The sequence below is a fragment of the Dendropsophus ebraccatus genome, chromosome 5, assembly GCF_027789765.1.
Source record: "Dendropsophus ebraccatus isolate aDenEbr1 chromosome 5, aDenEbr1.pat, whole genome shotgun sequence".
Taxonomy (NCBI): domain Eukaryota; kingdom Metazoa; phylum Chordata; class Amphibia; order Anura; family Hylidae; genus Dendropsophus; species Dendropsophus ebraccatus.
This window is the reverse complement of record NC_091458.1, coordinates 112933579-112947983: the sequence shown is the minus strand read 5'-3', so window position 1 is coordinate 112947983 and position 14405 is coordinate 112933579. Positions and strand designations below refer to the sequence as shown.

General features: G+C 47.9%; 1 protein-coding gene across 1 annotated transcript; it reads left to right on the top strand.

The window, feature by feature from the left end:
* The first annotated feature begins 12023 nt into the window (after positions 1-12023).
* LOC138794183 (piggyBac transposable element-derived protein 4-like) lies at positions 12024-13796 on the top strand. Its single transcript, XM_069972956.1, has 2 exons — positions 12024-12868; positions 13094-13796. The coding sequence occupies exons 1-2, from the start codon at positions 12024-12026 to the stop codon at positions 13794-13796; spliced, it is 1548 nt and encodes a 515-aa protein (XP_069829057.1).
* Positions 13797-14405: the final 609 nt, after the last annotated feature.

Below are 14405 nucleotides of genomic sequence, written 5' to 3'. Positions count from 1 at the left end.
TTTGAACAAATCTAATTAACACGCTGAGACTTTATACTCGGGCAGCCGCGGGTACATTTTCATATATATATATATATATCTATATATATATATATATATATATATATATATATATATATATATATATATTTATTTCTCTGAAAGGTTAGTAATAACATAACTGTAGTCCTTCTCCTAAGACATGCTGATTGTTAAGCATATATAAAAGGTATATACATAAAAAAATAGCAATGATAGAATCTCTTAAAGAGTCTTTGTGGGACTGATTGCCTTGGCACTTTGAGAATTTTAAGTAACTGGACTTATCCTTTTGAAAAAATAGCACTATTAAATAGGTGGTAAAAGACAATCATTCAAGCTGAAATCCTTGTGATGACTACAGTATATTGTCATTGGTGGTGCAGGAGAGTAGTTTATCGGTATAAAAAGAAAAATACAATGTTCAGAATCAAAAAATAAATAAATAAATAGAAACAAAAAATAGAAAAAGACACACTGTCCCAAATTGAGATCTCACCAGTGGCAGTCTGCCGTGCTTCTGATGTAGTGGCCACTGTGCTGTTTACTGTGATCAGTGTTCGGCTGCAGGAGCAGATTGCTGTGAGGATGCTAAACTTTGTGGGCTATGAGAGGTGAAAGGCAATCCTGAGACGTGACACTGGGAGGGATATGCTTAACAAAGGTATGAATCCGATTGCTGGTGATGCACTGTATACAAATGAATTGTAGGTAAAGTAACTCTGTACCCACAATCTAACCCCCCACCCCAACCACTTGTACCTTCGGATAGCTGCTTTTAATCCAAGATCTGTCCTGGGGTCCGTTCGGCAGGTGATCCAGTTATTGTCCTAAAAAATAACTTTTAAACTTGCAGCCCTGTGTCAATTTGGCGTGGCCTAGAGTGTCTGTGCATTAGGCTTGCACCACCTCTATGTCCTTCCTCCCCACCCTCCTCATCATTAGAAATGCCCCAGGCTGGAATTCTCCTATTCATCACCTGTTTGATCACTACACATGTGGTGGATCGTTAAAGGCACCTGTGCAGTTTTCAGACAAGTGATGAATAGGAGAAATTCTAGCAGGGACATTCCTAATGATGAAGAGGGGGGCAGGAGGGATGGAGAGGCAATGCAAGCTTAGTAGGGCATAGACACTCTAGGCCACACCAATGTGACACAGGGCTGCCAGTTTAAAAGTTGATTTTTAGGACAATAACTGCATTACCTGCCGAATGGACCCCTGGAGAGATCTTGGGTTAAAAGCAGCTATCCAAAGGTACAAGTGGTTCAAGGGGGGGGGGGAGGGGCTGGCAGACTGGGTACAGAGTCACTTTAAACAAGTTTCGGAAATTCTATTTCCTTCCTCAGTAGCAGTGTGTAGTTGGAAGAGTGGACTCTATATATACGTGTGTGTATATACTAAACAAAAAGTTGTGGAGGTTGTAGAGTTCATGTTCAATCAAAGTTGACACTGGGTTTAATAAAAGGGGAAATACTGAAATTTAAACTACAGTGATAGTATTATCATGATATAAAGATGCATAAAGCTGATGAGCATGCCTGTATGTAGGGTGCGTACAAAGTTGAGGGAAATGCTGGATTCCATATCTAAAATGTGTGTCTTAATGAATGGGTTGGAATAATAACAAAATGACTTCTTAAATGCCCTTGTGGCCGAATAGGCACAAACTTCCATAGATACATCCCCATAGTTCTGTTGAAAATTTGGAGGCTATGGAGGCTATTATGGTGACGAAAGGTGACTGAGCTCATATGAATGTGCATCATGCAATTACATCACCACTGTTCTGCTCATGTCAATAAATTAAATGTAATAGGTAATAATTGTCACTGACCAAACCATCCAGCTTTTATAATAGTGCAGTAGACCATAATTCAAATTTCTATTACCAGTGTAAAATTTAACAAATGTCCTTATATTTTAACAGAAAAGGTGTTGTTTTTTTTGTTTTTTTTTCTTATTTTTATATACAGTATATTGCTATGGCAAATTTGATGACAAACAAAAGCAAGCATAAGTAGTATAATAGATCTTGACAGAAGTCAGTAGGAGATGCTGCCAAAGTAAACATTTAAGCAATAATTCTAGTTTCTCTGAACACTTTTTGTTGTTTTATGCTGCTAAACTGCTGTAAGACCTCATGCAGATGGCAAAAGTATATGCATGAACATTGTATATTGGCAAATAGAGTGCCTATGCTTGTGATACAATATATACAGTGCAATTTTGAAAAAAAAAAAAAATATATATATATATAATGTCTTGTGATGGAACATGGCATGATTTCTACGGAACTTGTAGACCGGTTGACATGGTGACGTGCTTGTGTGCATACACGTTCAGTTTCTGAATTGTAATAATTGAATACAAAGCCATGAACAGATCATAAACAAGGACACACACATAAAGTAAAGATAGCGACTTCTCCTCTTTTTCAAGTCCATACCTGGCTTTGTATTTAATAATTTGCAGTTAAAAACCTGAACATGTGAACATACCCTGATTGTTATAACATAATTATAGCCCACGCTCTATCATTAATAATGTGTGCCTGATTGACCTTTTTAGTCACACGTATTTAGCTACAAAAGCTTTAGGACCACTTGCTGTGAGTAGGGAACTGCATACTGTACATTCTCCAGGGCTGGATAGAAAGATTGTACTGAAGATGGGATCTTAGTAGAAAAAGTAAAAAAAAAAAAACAGTAAAACTGACAGACTTTATTTATTCAACATGACAGAGCTAAAAAAAAAAAAATCAACTTTGCAAAGAAAATCTACAGCTGCCTATGGCTATGTTCAAAAGAATAATGGTTGACCTCAGGGAGATCAACCAAAACACCAGGAAGACACCATCACGTGTTCCCCAACATCAGTGAATCTAAAAACATTGTTACCTGGTAAATCAAATATGCAAAAATACTGCAGAGACACAATCACGTGTTTCTCAACATCAGTGATAGGGATGGTCTGAACCTGCCAAAGTTTGGGTTCGTACGAACCTGAACTCTTGGCAATGATTCCCGTTGTCTTCCACCTCCGTGGAGAGGGTGGATACAGCCGGAGGACCGCCTGGAAAACTGGAATACAGCCATAGCCATAGGCAATAAAGATAAAGATCGTAACTAATGAGTATCGTTCTGTGTAATATGGTGAACGATTTCAGGCTAACGATAAACAATCTTGTTTGCGATCCTTTATCGTTAGTCGTTAATCGTTAAAAATCGCTCAGTGTAATAGGACCCTTACGTTTTGATTGTGGCTTGTTGGAAGGTGGTTTCCTTGACTGGAGACCCCCCTTGGCCGTTGTTGTTTCTTCCCGAAGGAAGGTCTGGTTAACTCTATGACATTGATAAACACATGATGGTGTCTCTGCAGTATTTTTGCATATTTAATTTGCCAGGGGGCAATGTTCCTAGATTTACTGACTTTGAGAAACATGTGATGGTGTCTCTGTGGTGTTTTGGGTAATCTCCCTGAAATCAACCATCATTCCCTTGAATGCACTTATTAGCCTTTACTCCCACTAGCCAGAATCCTACTCCACAGTGATGAGGGCAGATACCCCAAAACAGTTGTCTGTGGATGTATACCTTGCTTGGGTATTGTGCAGGTCCTCTAATTTTTTGATTGTGGCTTGTTGGAAGGGTGTTTCCTTGACTGGAGACCCCCCTTGGCTTGGTTGTTCCTTTTCAGAGAAAGGTCTGGCTAATTGACTGACATTGAGTAACACATGATGGTGTCTCTGCAGCATTTTTGCATAAGGATTTTTTTGGGACGACCGCCATTTAACCTCTTAAGGACCCATGCCGTACGGGTACGCCATGGAATCCTGTCACTTAAGGACCCATGCTGTACCTGTACGTGGGTCCTTTATGAGGCTGCTGGGTCGCGATTGAAGGAAGATGGCTGCTGTTTACTACAGCAGCCATCTTCCTGTGTCATGTAGGGGGAATCATTACGTCCCTAGTGACGACAATCGCTGTGATTGGCCGTTCAATTCTAAGCGGCCAATCACAGCAATATTCCGGTATACGGGGCGAGTATACCGAAATTGAGCGGTGATTGGTGCTGTCCGAGACAGCACCTATCACCGCAGTGCCTGAGCATCATGTGCCTGTGGCACCGTGCCCCATATCGCCCGTGATTGGCTGGTAGCCGGGCAATAACGGGTAAATCTCCTTCTCTGCTCATCGAGAATCGGCGAGCAGAGAAGCAGCGTGTTCATCTGATGCCGCTGCCAGATCTCCCCCCCCCCCCCCGGTGTGTCCCCCCACTGCCACTGCATCCTCCATTATGCCGCCGCCTCCTCCCCTGTGTGTCTCCCTGCTGTCCCCACCTCCTCCATGATGCTGCTGCTTCCTCCTCCCCTGTGCATCTAGCTGCTTCCTCTGCCTGCTCTGTTATGCCGGCCTCCTCCTACGTGTGTGTCCCCCTGCTGCCCCGCCTCCTCCGTTACTGCTACCTGCTCCCCCCATGATTCCCCCTGCTGGCACCCTCCCTGCTGCCACCCTCCCTCCTGCTGCCACCCTCCCCCTCCTGCCACCCACACCCTGCTGGCACCCTCCCCCTCCTAACACCATCCCTGCTGCCACCCTCTCCTCTTGCCACCCTCTACTTTCTCTTGCCAACCTCTCTCCTGGCACCATCTCTTACCCTATCCTTTCTCCTGCCACCCTGTCCTTTTTTCCTGCCACCCTCTCTTCTCTTACCCTGTCACCCCCTCTCCTGGCACACCCTCTCCTGCAGCCCTCTCCTGTCACACCCTCTTCTGTCATACCCTCTCCTGCCACCCTCTCCTCTTGCCACCCTCTCCCCTCTCATTTCACCCCCTCTCCCCTCTCGTTTCACCCCCTCTCCCCTCTCGTGTCACCCCCTCTCCCCTCTCGTGTCACCCCCTCTCCTCTCCTCTCACCCTCTTCTACCACCCTTTCCTTTTTCCTGCCACCCTCTCCCCTGCCACCCCCTCCTCTGTCCTGTCACCCTATGACCTGCCACCCTCTCCCCTTATCCTCTCCCCTCTCCTCTGCCACCCTTTCCTGCCACCCTTTCCTTTTTCCTGCCACCTTCTCCCCTCTGTCCTGCCAATCCTCTCCTCTTACCCTCTCCTCTTACCCTCTCCTGCCACCCTTTCCTTTTTTCTGCCACCCTCTCTGCTGCAACCCTCTCCTCTTACCCTCTCCTGCCACATTTTCCTCTTTTCTGCCACCCTCTCCTGCCACCCTCTCCCCTGGGTCGGTGATGGGATAATGTACCCTGCCTCTGCCCTCTGCTGCCCCCCCCCCCCCCCGGTGTGCCCCCTAAGTAAAAAAAGAAAAAGTCAAAAACACACATAAAACACATACACTAACATTATCCCTATGAGAATACATACACGCAGATGTAATGACATCCCGCTGCATGTATGTAAATTAATCCCCTGGTGGCCGGAGCATACATCACCTGCTCCCCACTCCGGCTTGCTTCGGGGGTTCTCGGCAGGACGTCCCATTCATTCAATCAGTGATCCTTTGTTCCTCCTTCCTTCCTCTTCGTCAATATCATTTAGTGATGATAGGCCCCCAAGGCGCCACCCCAGGACTAGGCCCCAAGAAGCCCCCTCAAGTGACCCCACCTGGACCCTAGTCCCTGACACGTACGAGCCACAGATTCCTGAGTTGGTTGGGGTCACTTGTGGGGGGTTTCCAATGTTTTGGCAGCACAGGGACTCTGCGAACCCTTCGTCCTCCATTCCGGCCATATCAAGCTTCCAAAATCCAAATTGCGCTCCTTCCCTTTGGAGGCTTTCCGTGCGTCGGCTTTGCACTTTGTGTCCACATGTGGGGTACTCATGTAATCAAGGGAAATTTCTCTACGTGATTAGTGGTTTATTTTTTCTTCTTACCCCTTGTGAACATAAAAAATTTAAAGTTACACCAACGTTTTAGTGTAAAAATGTAATTTTTGATTTTCGCAGCACATTGTTCCACATTTTTGCCTGCCACCAGTGGGGTCCATATGCTCACTATACCGCTTGTTACTTTCCTCCAAGGGTTTGGTTTCATAAATGGTGTCCCTTTAGGGGTGTTTGTTAGGTTTTGGCACCCCAGAGCCTCTGCCAACCAGAAGTGGTACTTTGAAAATTGGCCAATTGTAATGGAGGCTTTAAAATTCCCAAGGTGCTCCTTTGTATCTGAGGCTTGTGGTTAAGTCAAATAGCGCAATAGGGCCAAATGTCATATATTTCCATAAACTGCAGAAACAGGGCAATACAAATTAAGGTGCATTTCTCTGGAAATAGGTTTTCTATTATGAAAGATATTGGATCACAATATAATTTCTGCAAAGAAAATTAAACTTTTCAATTTTCTTACATACTTAGCTTTTATTTCTGTGACTCACCTAAAGGGTTTAAAAACTTTCTGGAATTGATTTTGAACAGTTTGGGGGGTGCAGTTTCTGAAATGGGGTGCTTTGTGGGCCTTCATAACATACAGTCCCCTCAAATCCACTTCAAACGTGAACTGGCCATCATCCTCTTCAGCTCTGCGAATCCGGTCGTGACATCACCATTTTATCCAGGAAGTGAAGCCTTGATGCAGTAGTAAGTGCAGGGAAAAAAACACTTTTATAATTTCCCATAATAAGTGTATATTGGGGATTTGTATAACTTTTGGGGGACAATACAATACTTTAATAAAAATTTTCGCCAGACTTCTCCTTTAATAAAAATTTTCGCCAGACTTCTCCTTTAACAACAAATAATGGGTGTTATTTTATATCAATGGCCATTATTATATAAATAAAATAATATTAAACTAAAAAATAATAAAATATAAAATGGCTGTTAAATGACAGTCATCCAAGACTTTTGACGGTGTGAATAATATTCTATGGCTATGTCCACACTTTGTAAAAACAACAGCTGCATTTCATAACAATGACCATTATTTTTAAAACAATGGCTGTTGTTTGCACAACAACTGCTGTTGTCATGAAATACGACCATCGTTTTTACAGTGTGAACATAGCCTAAGGGTAGCTTCACACACACCGTGCCGCAGCTGATTTTCTACTGCGGATCTGCAGCAGATTTAATCTAAATAACTGAGCACAAAATCAAATCTGCACCATCAAATCTGCTGCGGATCCTGTATGTGTGAACGCACCCTAAGGCTATGTTCACACTACGTAAGTTTCCGGCCGTAGCGCGTTCCGTGAATAAGCGGACGGAGACTTACGTAGTTTGCGTATAATGGAAGTATACGAAGTACGGCTGCACAGTTCACACTACGTACGAACTTATGCCCTGATCGTACGCGGCGGCGTAAAAAATGAACCTGACCATTGTTTGTGGATGAAAATGCCGTAACTTACGCCCGTAGCGTTACATGCGGTCCCGTACGTAGTGGTGATTTCTTCATTTTTGCAGCTTTTTGTGCCGATCCAAAAGGTTCTGTGGGGCTAGGCGAAGATTTCCAAGTAAAAGACCGCTGTCAGATTGCTACGTAGGGCGCTCGGGAAGCGTAAGTAGACTTTGGGCGTAAGTTCGTGGTCCGTACGTAGCCGGCCGCAAGTAGCGTAAATCTCCGGCCGGAGTTTACCGCGTGTATGGCTGGGCGCGAAAATATGCGGACGGACATATACGCAGTGTGAACATAGCCTAATACTGTATATTAAAGGGGTAGTGCGGTGGTAAAGAATTATTCACAGAATAACACACATTACAAAGTTATACAACTTTGTAATGTATGATATGTCTGTGAATGGCCCCCTTCCCCGTGCCCCACCACCCCCACCCGTGTACCCGGAAGTGTGGTGTGCTATACTCACCTGTCACGTGCCGACCCCCGTCTCCGATCTTCATTCAGTGACGTCTTTTTCGTCCGGCCGGCGAACAGCTCCGTCTGTTCCGAATGCCGGCGGCCCTCTGCAGCGTCATCCTATGCTCAGCCACGATTGCCAATGTATTTCAAATCTCCACATTTTTGCTGTGGATTTATAGCATATGTGCAGCCAGACAGGAAACTTTATATCCACAGGATTTGCCATAAATGCCTGGCTGCCCAAACCTGGCTGCTGCATTTGCCATACACCTCAATAGGGAGGTAGCTGTGCTTACGTGAACTACGACTTAAGAAAAATGTGGGGCCAGGGGACAGACATTCTCCTGACAGATGAGGGTCCCAGAAATGACACTTAGATCAGGTTAGATTCTTCTAGCCTACTGAGGGTCCTATTTGACAAAGCGATTTTTTTAACAATTAACAATAAATCATTGCAAGCAAGATTGTTCGTTTCCTGAAATCGTTATCCATATTACACAGAACAATAGTCGTTAGTTACAATCGATTAGTTATGATAGTTTCTATGGTCATTCGCTCCATTTGATCCCAGCAAAAGAAGGAACAATGTGGAATTAGGCTATGTTCACACAACGTAAAAATATTGAAAAGACGGCTGATTTTCATATTTTAGAGATTTAAATGACTGCAATGGCAATGCATTAAAGTCAGTGGGAAGATGGGCGTCCAATGCGCACAATGCATTAAATAATGGACGTTTTTGCCGCTGACGTCAAAATAATGAACATGATGATTATTTTCGGATGTCTTTTGCAAACAGCGGACGTTTTTATTAGTTGTTCACGCACAGTTTTTCTTTTATCACCGTTCTTTCTCCATTTTTACTGTTAAATTCAATAGACTATTCAATTAAGCGGCATCCAAAGGACAATTAGTAACCCCGAACTAGAATAATGTGCAAACACCGGTCAGTGCACTAAGGGGAGGCCAGACAGCTAAATGACGTCCGTTATTTTAGACTGAAAATAACGGACATAATTTTAAGCGGAGCTGAAAAAACGTTGTGTGACCATATCTTTACACTGAACGATTAGTTAAAGGGGTAATCCGACGGAGGGGGGGCATTTTTTTTCCCTGACACCGGGGAGTAGGTGGCTAAGAGGAAACTACGTCCACTCACCTCCTCTGTTCCAGCGACGGGTCCTGCATGGTGGCGCTCCGGTCCCCAGTTCCCGGCCGCTTCCTGGTGTCTGACGAGGGCCCGAGATGTGACGTCTCATGTCCGTTCAGCCAGTCAGTGACAGAGGCGGGATCCGTTTCAAGTCCGCTCAGATCCCGCCTCTGTCACTGACTGACTGAGCAGACCTGAAACGTATTGTCTCGGGCCCGCGTCAGACACCTGGAAGCAGCCGTGATGCGGGACCCGCACAGGGCCGATTCTGGGGTCTCTGCCGCCTGAGTAATGGCCGGCATCGAGCTCCCGCCCCCCCCAACCCCCAACCAGCCACTCACCTGTCCCACGCCGCAGCCAGCCCGCGCTCTCCACTGTCTCCACATCCCGTCAGGTCCCGCGACGTCACCCTTCAACTGTCACTGACCTCCAGGCTGTGGTGAGTGACTGGGGTGATCGGGTCCGGATCACCCCAGCGCGTCCCCCACCGACCCCGGGCACTCACCACAGCCTGGAGGTCGATGACAGCTGCAGGGTGACGTCGCGGGACCTGACGGGATGTGAAGACAGCGGAGAGCGCGGGCAACGGGACAGGTGAGCGGCCGCTGTCATTTTTGTTAAGTGATACTTAACAAAAATGACAGCAGGGGGGACATAATGCCGCCCCCTGCTGGACCGCAAAATCTGCCGCCTGAGGCGGAAGGCTCATTCCGCCTCATGGCAGAAGCGGGCCTGGACCCGCAGCTGGAACGGGGGAGGTGAGTGGATGTCGTTTCCCTCCGCCACCTCCTCCCTGGTGTCAGGAAAAAAATGCCCCCCCGCGCTGGAGTACCCCTTTAACAAAATGATGATTTTAGGGTCAGATCTAAATCAACACACAAACTATTTTGGCCTGCAATTACACAGGACGATTATCGTTTTACCCTTTCACGACCTGGGGTCATAGATGCCTCAATGCCCAGGTCGTGATTTTACATCAGCTTATGGGATCATAAAGATGTGAATTTACTGTGCAGCGGCGGGAGGGGGTTAACCCCTAGACGACCCTGGACGTAACGTTACGTCATGGAAGTCTGTCCCCAGACGACCCATGACGTAACGTTACGTCATGGGCATTCCGCGCTGCAGGGGGTTAATAAAAACATATAAAGTAAAGATCGCTGCTGATCCTTTCAGCAGCGACCTTTTACTCACCTGCAGCCGCGGAATCGCGTCCCCCACGCCATCACGATCGCTGTGATTGGCTGGCCAATTAAGGGCAGCCAATCACAGCAATACCGGTGCATTGTGGGCCGGTATGACGTTAGAACACCGTGATTGGTGCTCAGAGACAGCACCAATCACGGTTATGCCGGACCACGTGACCCCCGCGTGTACCACGTGACCCCCGCCCCCCGATCACCCGGATTGGCCGTTTGCCAGTAACTGGCCAATCACGGGCGAGGCGGGCGTTTCAAAATATTGATCCCTCCCTGCTCGCCCTCCTTTTCGTCAGGATCGCCGAGCAGAGAGGGTGTTTGTGAGTTGCCCGCTGCTGCCCCGTTGTGCCCCGTCATCGCCCCCCCCTGTGCCATCGCCCCCCCCCTGTGCCATCGCCCCCCTGTGCCATCACTCCCCTGTGCCATCCGCCCCCCTGTGAGATCCGCCCCTGTGCCATCCGCCCCCCTGTGAGATCCGCCCCTGTGCCATCCGCCCCCCTGTGAGATCCGCCGCTGTGCCATCTGCCCCCCTGTCCCATTCCCCCCTGTGCCATCTTCCCCCCCTCTTCCCATCAGCTACTGCCCCCCTTCCTCCTCTGTCTTCCTCCTCTTCTCCCCCTTGTCTTCCTCCTCTTCTCCCCCCCCTGTCATCCTCTTCTCCCCCCCTGTCATCCTCTCCTTCTCCCCTGTGCCCTCCCACTGTTCTTGTGCTCCCCCCCCATCTGTGCCAGCCTCGTTGGTGGCATAGTGCAGGGTGATCAGCCAGCAGTGCCCACTGTGTGCTGCCTGGCTGATCTCCTGAAATTTGTGACTGTGCAGCAGCAGTAGTTCTACTGCTGCTGCTGCTCCTGTCTCTCTTGTTCTGATCAGTGACTCATCACTGATCAGCAACAAGTGGGCACAAGTTTTCTTTTTTTGTTTTCCCCTGCGCCACTCCGTGCTGCCCGTGCTGTCGCATCCGTCGGTGGCATAGTGTGTGCAGGGAGATCCTGCTAGCAGCATCCTCTGTGCTGCTAGCGGTCCCCCTGCCTCTCTTTGCCCCCCTCAGATCGTTCCTCCGCACCGCCCCCTCATCTGCCCACCTCACTTTCCCACCCCTGTGCCAGCCTCCCCCTGCCTCTTTTTGACCCCTCAGACCGTTCCTCCACCAGCCTCACCTGCCCACCCCTGTGCCATCCTCCACCTGCCCACCCCTGTGCCATCCTCCACCTGCCCACCCCTGTGCCATCCTCTCTGCCCCTCTTTGCCTCCTCAGACAGTTCCCCCCCACCTCACCTGCCCACCCCTGTGCCATCCTCCACCCTTGCCTCTTTGTTCCTCCAACCCCCACCCACCGCCCCGTTTCTCTTGTTCTGATCAGTGACTAATCACTGATCAGCAACAAGTGTGCCCCTTTTTTTCTCTAACAAATACTTTTTTCCCCCTTTTTTTGCGTCCGTGCTGCCCAGTCCCTCTGCCTCTCTTTGCCCCCTCAGACCTCACCTGCCCACCTCACCGACCCACCCCTGTACCAGCCTCTCCCCCCTGAGTCACTTTGCCCACTCAGACCGTTCCTCTGCCACCCTCCCCCTCACCTGGCCACCTCACCTGCCCACCCCTGTGCCAGCTTCTCCCCCCTGACTCTCTTTGCCCACTCAGACAGTTCCTCCGCCACCCACCCCCTCACCTGCCCACCCCTCTGCCATCCCCCCTGTCTCTCTTGTTCTGATCAGTGACTATTCACTGATCAGCAACAAGTGGGCACAGTTTTTTTTTCCCTTGAAAAGTGTAAGTGTAAAAAACACACACACTACACATAAATAAATTTTACTGATTTACATAACCCCCCCATATCTAAATCTTACAAAAATGTCCCATCGTGTGTATTCGGCTGAAGAGGCATATGCTCTTATTGCCTCTGACACCGATACAGCCAGTGAGGGAGAAGAGGAAGATCCTACTTTCCTCGTTTCGACCTCCTCCTCCTCCTCTTCATCATGTAGCGATGATGAACCCCCAAGGCGCCGAAGGCGTCCAAGGCGAACGCCTCGGGCAGCCTCCCCCGATCTCCACCCCAGTGACCCCATCTCCACCCCAGCCCCCCATACAAGTGAGCCCATCTGGACCCCAGTCCCCCCCAATTTTGAGCCACAGATTCCCGATTTTGTGGGACAATCGGGAATCCAATTTGACCCCTCAGGCTTCACTGAAATAGACTTTTTTAAGCTCTTTTTCAGTGATGAACTGATAAGTCTGATGGTCGTGCAAACTAATTTGTACGCCCAGCAGTTTCTGGCTCAGCACCCCGTCTCCTCTTTTTTTTCGGGATCCCACAGCTGGACCCCAGTTGATGCAGCAGAAATGACCACGTTTTGGGGTCTTCTGCTGCACATGGGGCTAGTTAAAAAACCCCGAATTAGGCAGTATTGGAGTGTGGATATTTTATATAACACTCCAATACACCGGATGGCCATGACAAGGCATCGCTTTGAGGCCATCCTCAAATTCCTGCATTACAACGATAATGCAAGGTGCCCCCCCCGAGATGATCCCTCTTACGACCGCCTATACAAAATTAGGCCGGTCATTGATCATCTTGCGGCCAAATTTTCGGAGGTATATATCCCAGGGAAATATATCTCCATTGACGAATCCCTTGTCAGCTTCAAGGGGAGAGTCCAATTTCGCCAGTACCTTCCAAGTAAGAGGGCAAGGTACGGCATCAAACTCTACAAACTCTGTGAGAGTACCTCAGGGTACACTCACAGATTTAGAGTTTATGAAGGGAGGGACACCCACATCCAACCTCCAGAATGTCCCCCCACTCTGGGAGTTAGTGGGAAGCTTGTGTGGGAACTGATGTTCCCACTACTGGATAAAGGTTACCACCTCTACGTGGATAACTTTTATACCAGTCTCCCTCTTTTCAAATCCCTCAGTACCCGAGCTACTGTAGCTTGCGGCACTGTGAGGAAAAATCAGAGAGGCCTCCCAAGATCTCCTGTGGCAGAAGTACTGCGACGGGGTGTCTTCAAGGCCCATTGTAGCGACAACCTGGTATTAGTCAAATATAAGGACAAACGCGATGTCCTTATTTTGACTACTATCCATGGTCCTGGCACGACCCCTGTCCCTGTCCGCGGTACCACCGCAGTAGCACTCAAACCCGATTGTATTTTGGACTACAATCGGTATATGGGAGGAGTTGATCTTTCAGATCAAGTCCTAAAGCCATATAGTGCTCTGCGGAAAACAAACATCTGGTACAAAAAGTTAGCCGTGCACATGGTCCAAACGGCAATGTACAACGCGTTTGTACTTTACCGTTGTGCCGGCCACCCTGGGAAATACCTCCAGTTTCAGGAGGCAGTTGTCAAGGCCCTGATTTTTTGTGGAGGAGAAGGAGGAGGGCCTAGTACTTCTGCAGCTGCAACTGGAGGTCCCCGTATCGTGCCAGGGCAGCACTTTCCTGGCGAAGTCCCTCACACTGGCAAGAAGGGCAAAAGCCAGAAAAGGTGTCGCGTGTGCTACAAAAGGGGGTTTAGAAAGGACACGTGTTTTCAGTGTGATACATGTCCTGATAAACCTGGCCTCTGTATAAAAGAATGCTTCAAGACGTACCATACGTCCATGGAGTATTAATTGCCAATCTTCAAAATTCCCAAATTTGTCCTTTCTACTTCTGGTCACTGGTCACTAGAGATGAGCGGACCGTTGGACTTTTGGTCGCTCTCTCGTAATGCCTGTGATCCCGGCTGCATAGTTGCGCTCCCGCGAATATGCGGGCAGGATATTCCAGGGAATTCAACATGGATTCCCTGGAATATACTGGCCACATATTCCCGGGAGCGCAAATATGCAGCCAGGAACACAGGCATTACGAGAGAGCGCCGATGCCATCGGACCAAAAGTCCGAACAGTTCGCTCATCTCTACTGGCCACATGTAGGGTTTATTTTTATTTTATTTTATTTTTATATAGGGTACATAGGGTCCATTTACACGGAAAGATTATCTGCCAAAGATTTGAAGCCAACGCCAGGAATGGATTTGAAAGAGGAGAAATCTCAGGCTTTCCTTTATGACCTGATCTCTGATCCAGCTTTGGAAACAGACTATAAACAGAGATCAGGTCGTAAAGGAAAGTCTGAGATTTCTCCACTTTCAAATCCATTCCTGGCTTTGGCTTCAAATCTTTGGCACATAATCTGTCAGATAATCTTTCTGTGTAAATAGACCCATACACGGCATA

Excerpts from the sequence above, each read along its gene's own strand:
- LOC138794183 (XM_069972956.1), top strand. The coding sequence starts at position 12,024 with ATGTCCCATCGTGTGTATTCGGCTGAAGAGGCATATGCTCTTATTGCC. Across the intron at positions 12,869-13,093 it reads CTTCCAAGTAAGAGGGCAAG|TACCCGAGCTACTGTAGCTT; the intron begins GTACGGCATCAA and ends CAAATCCCTCAG.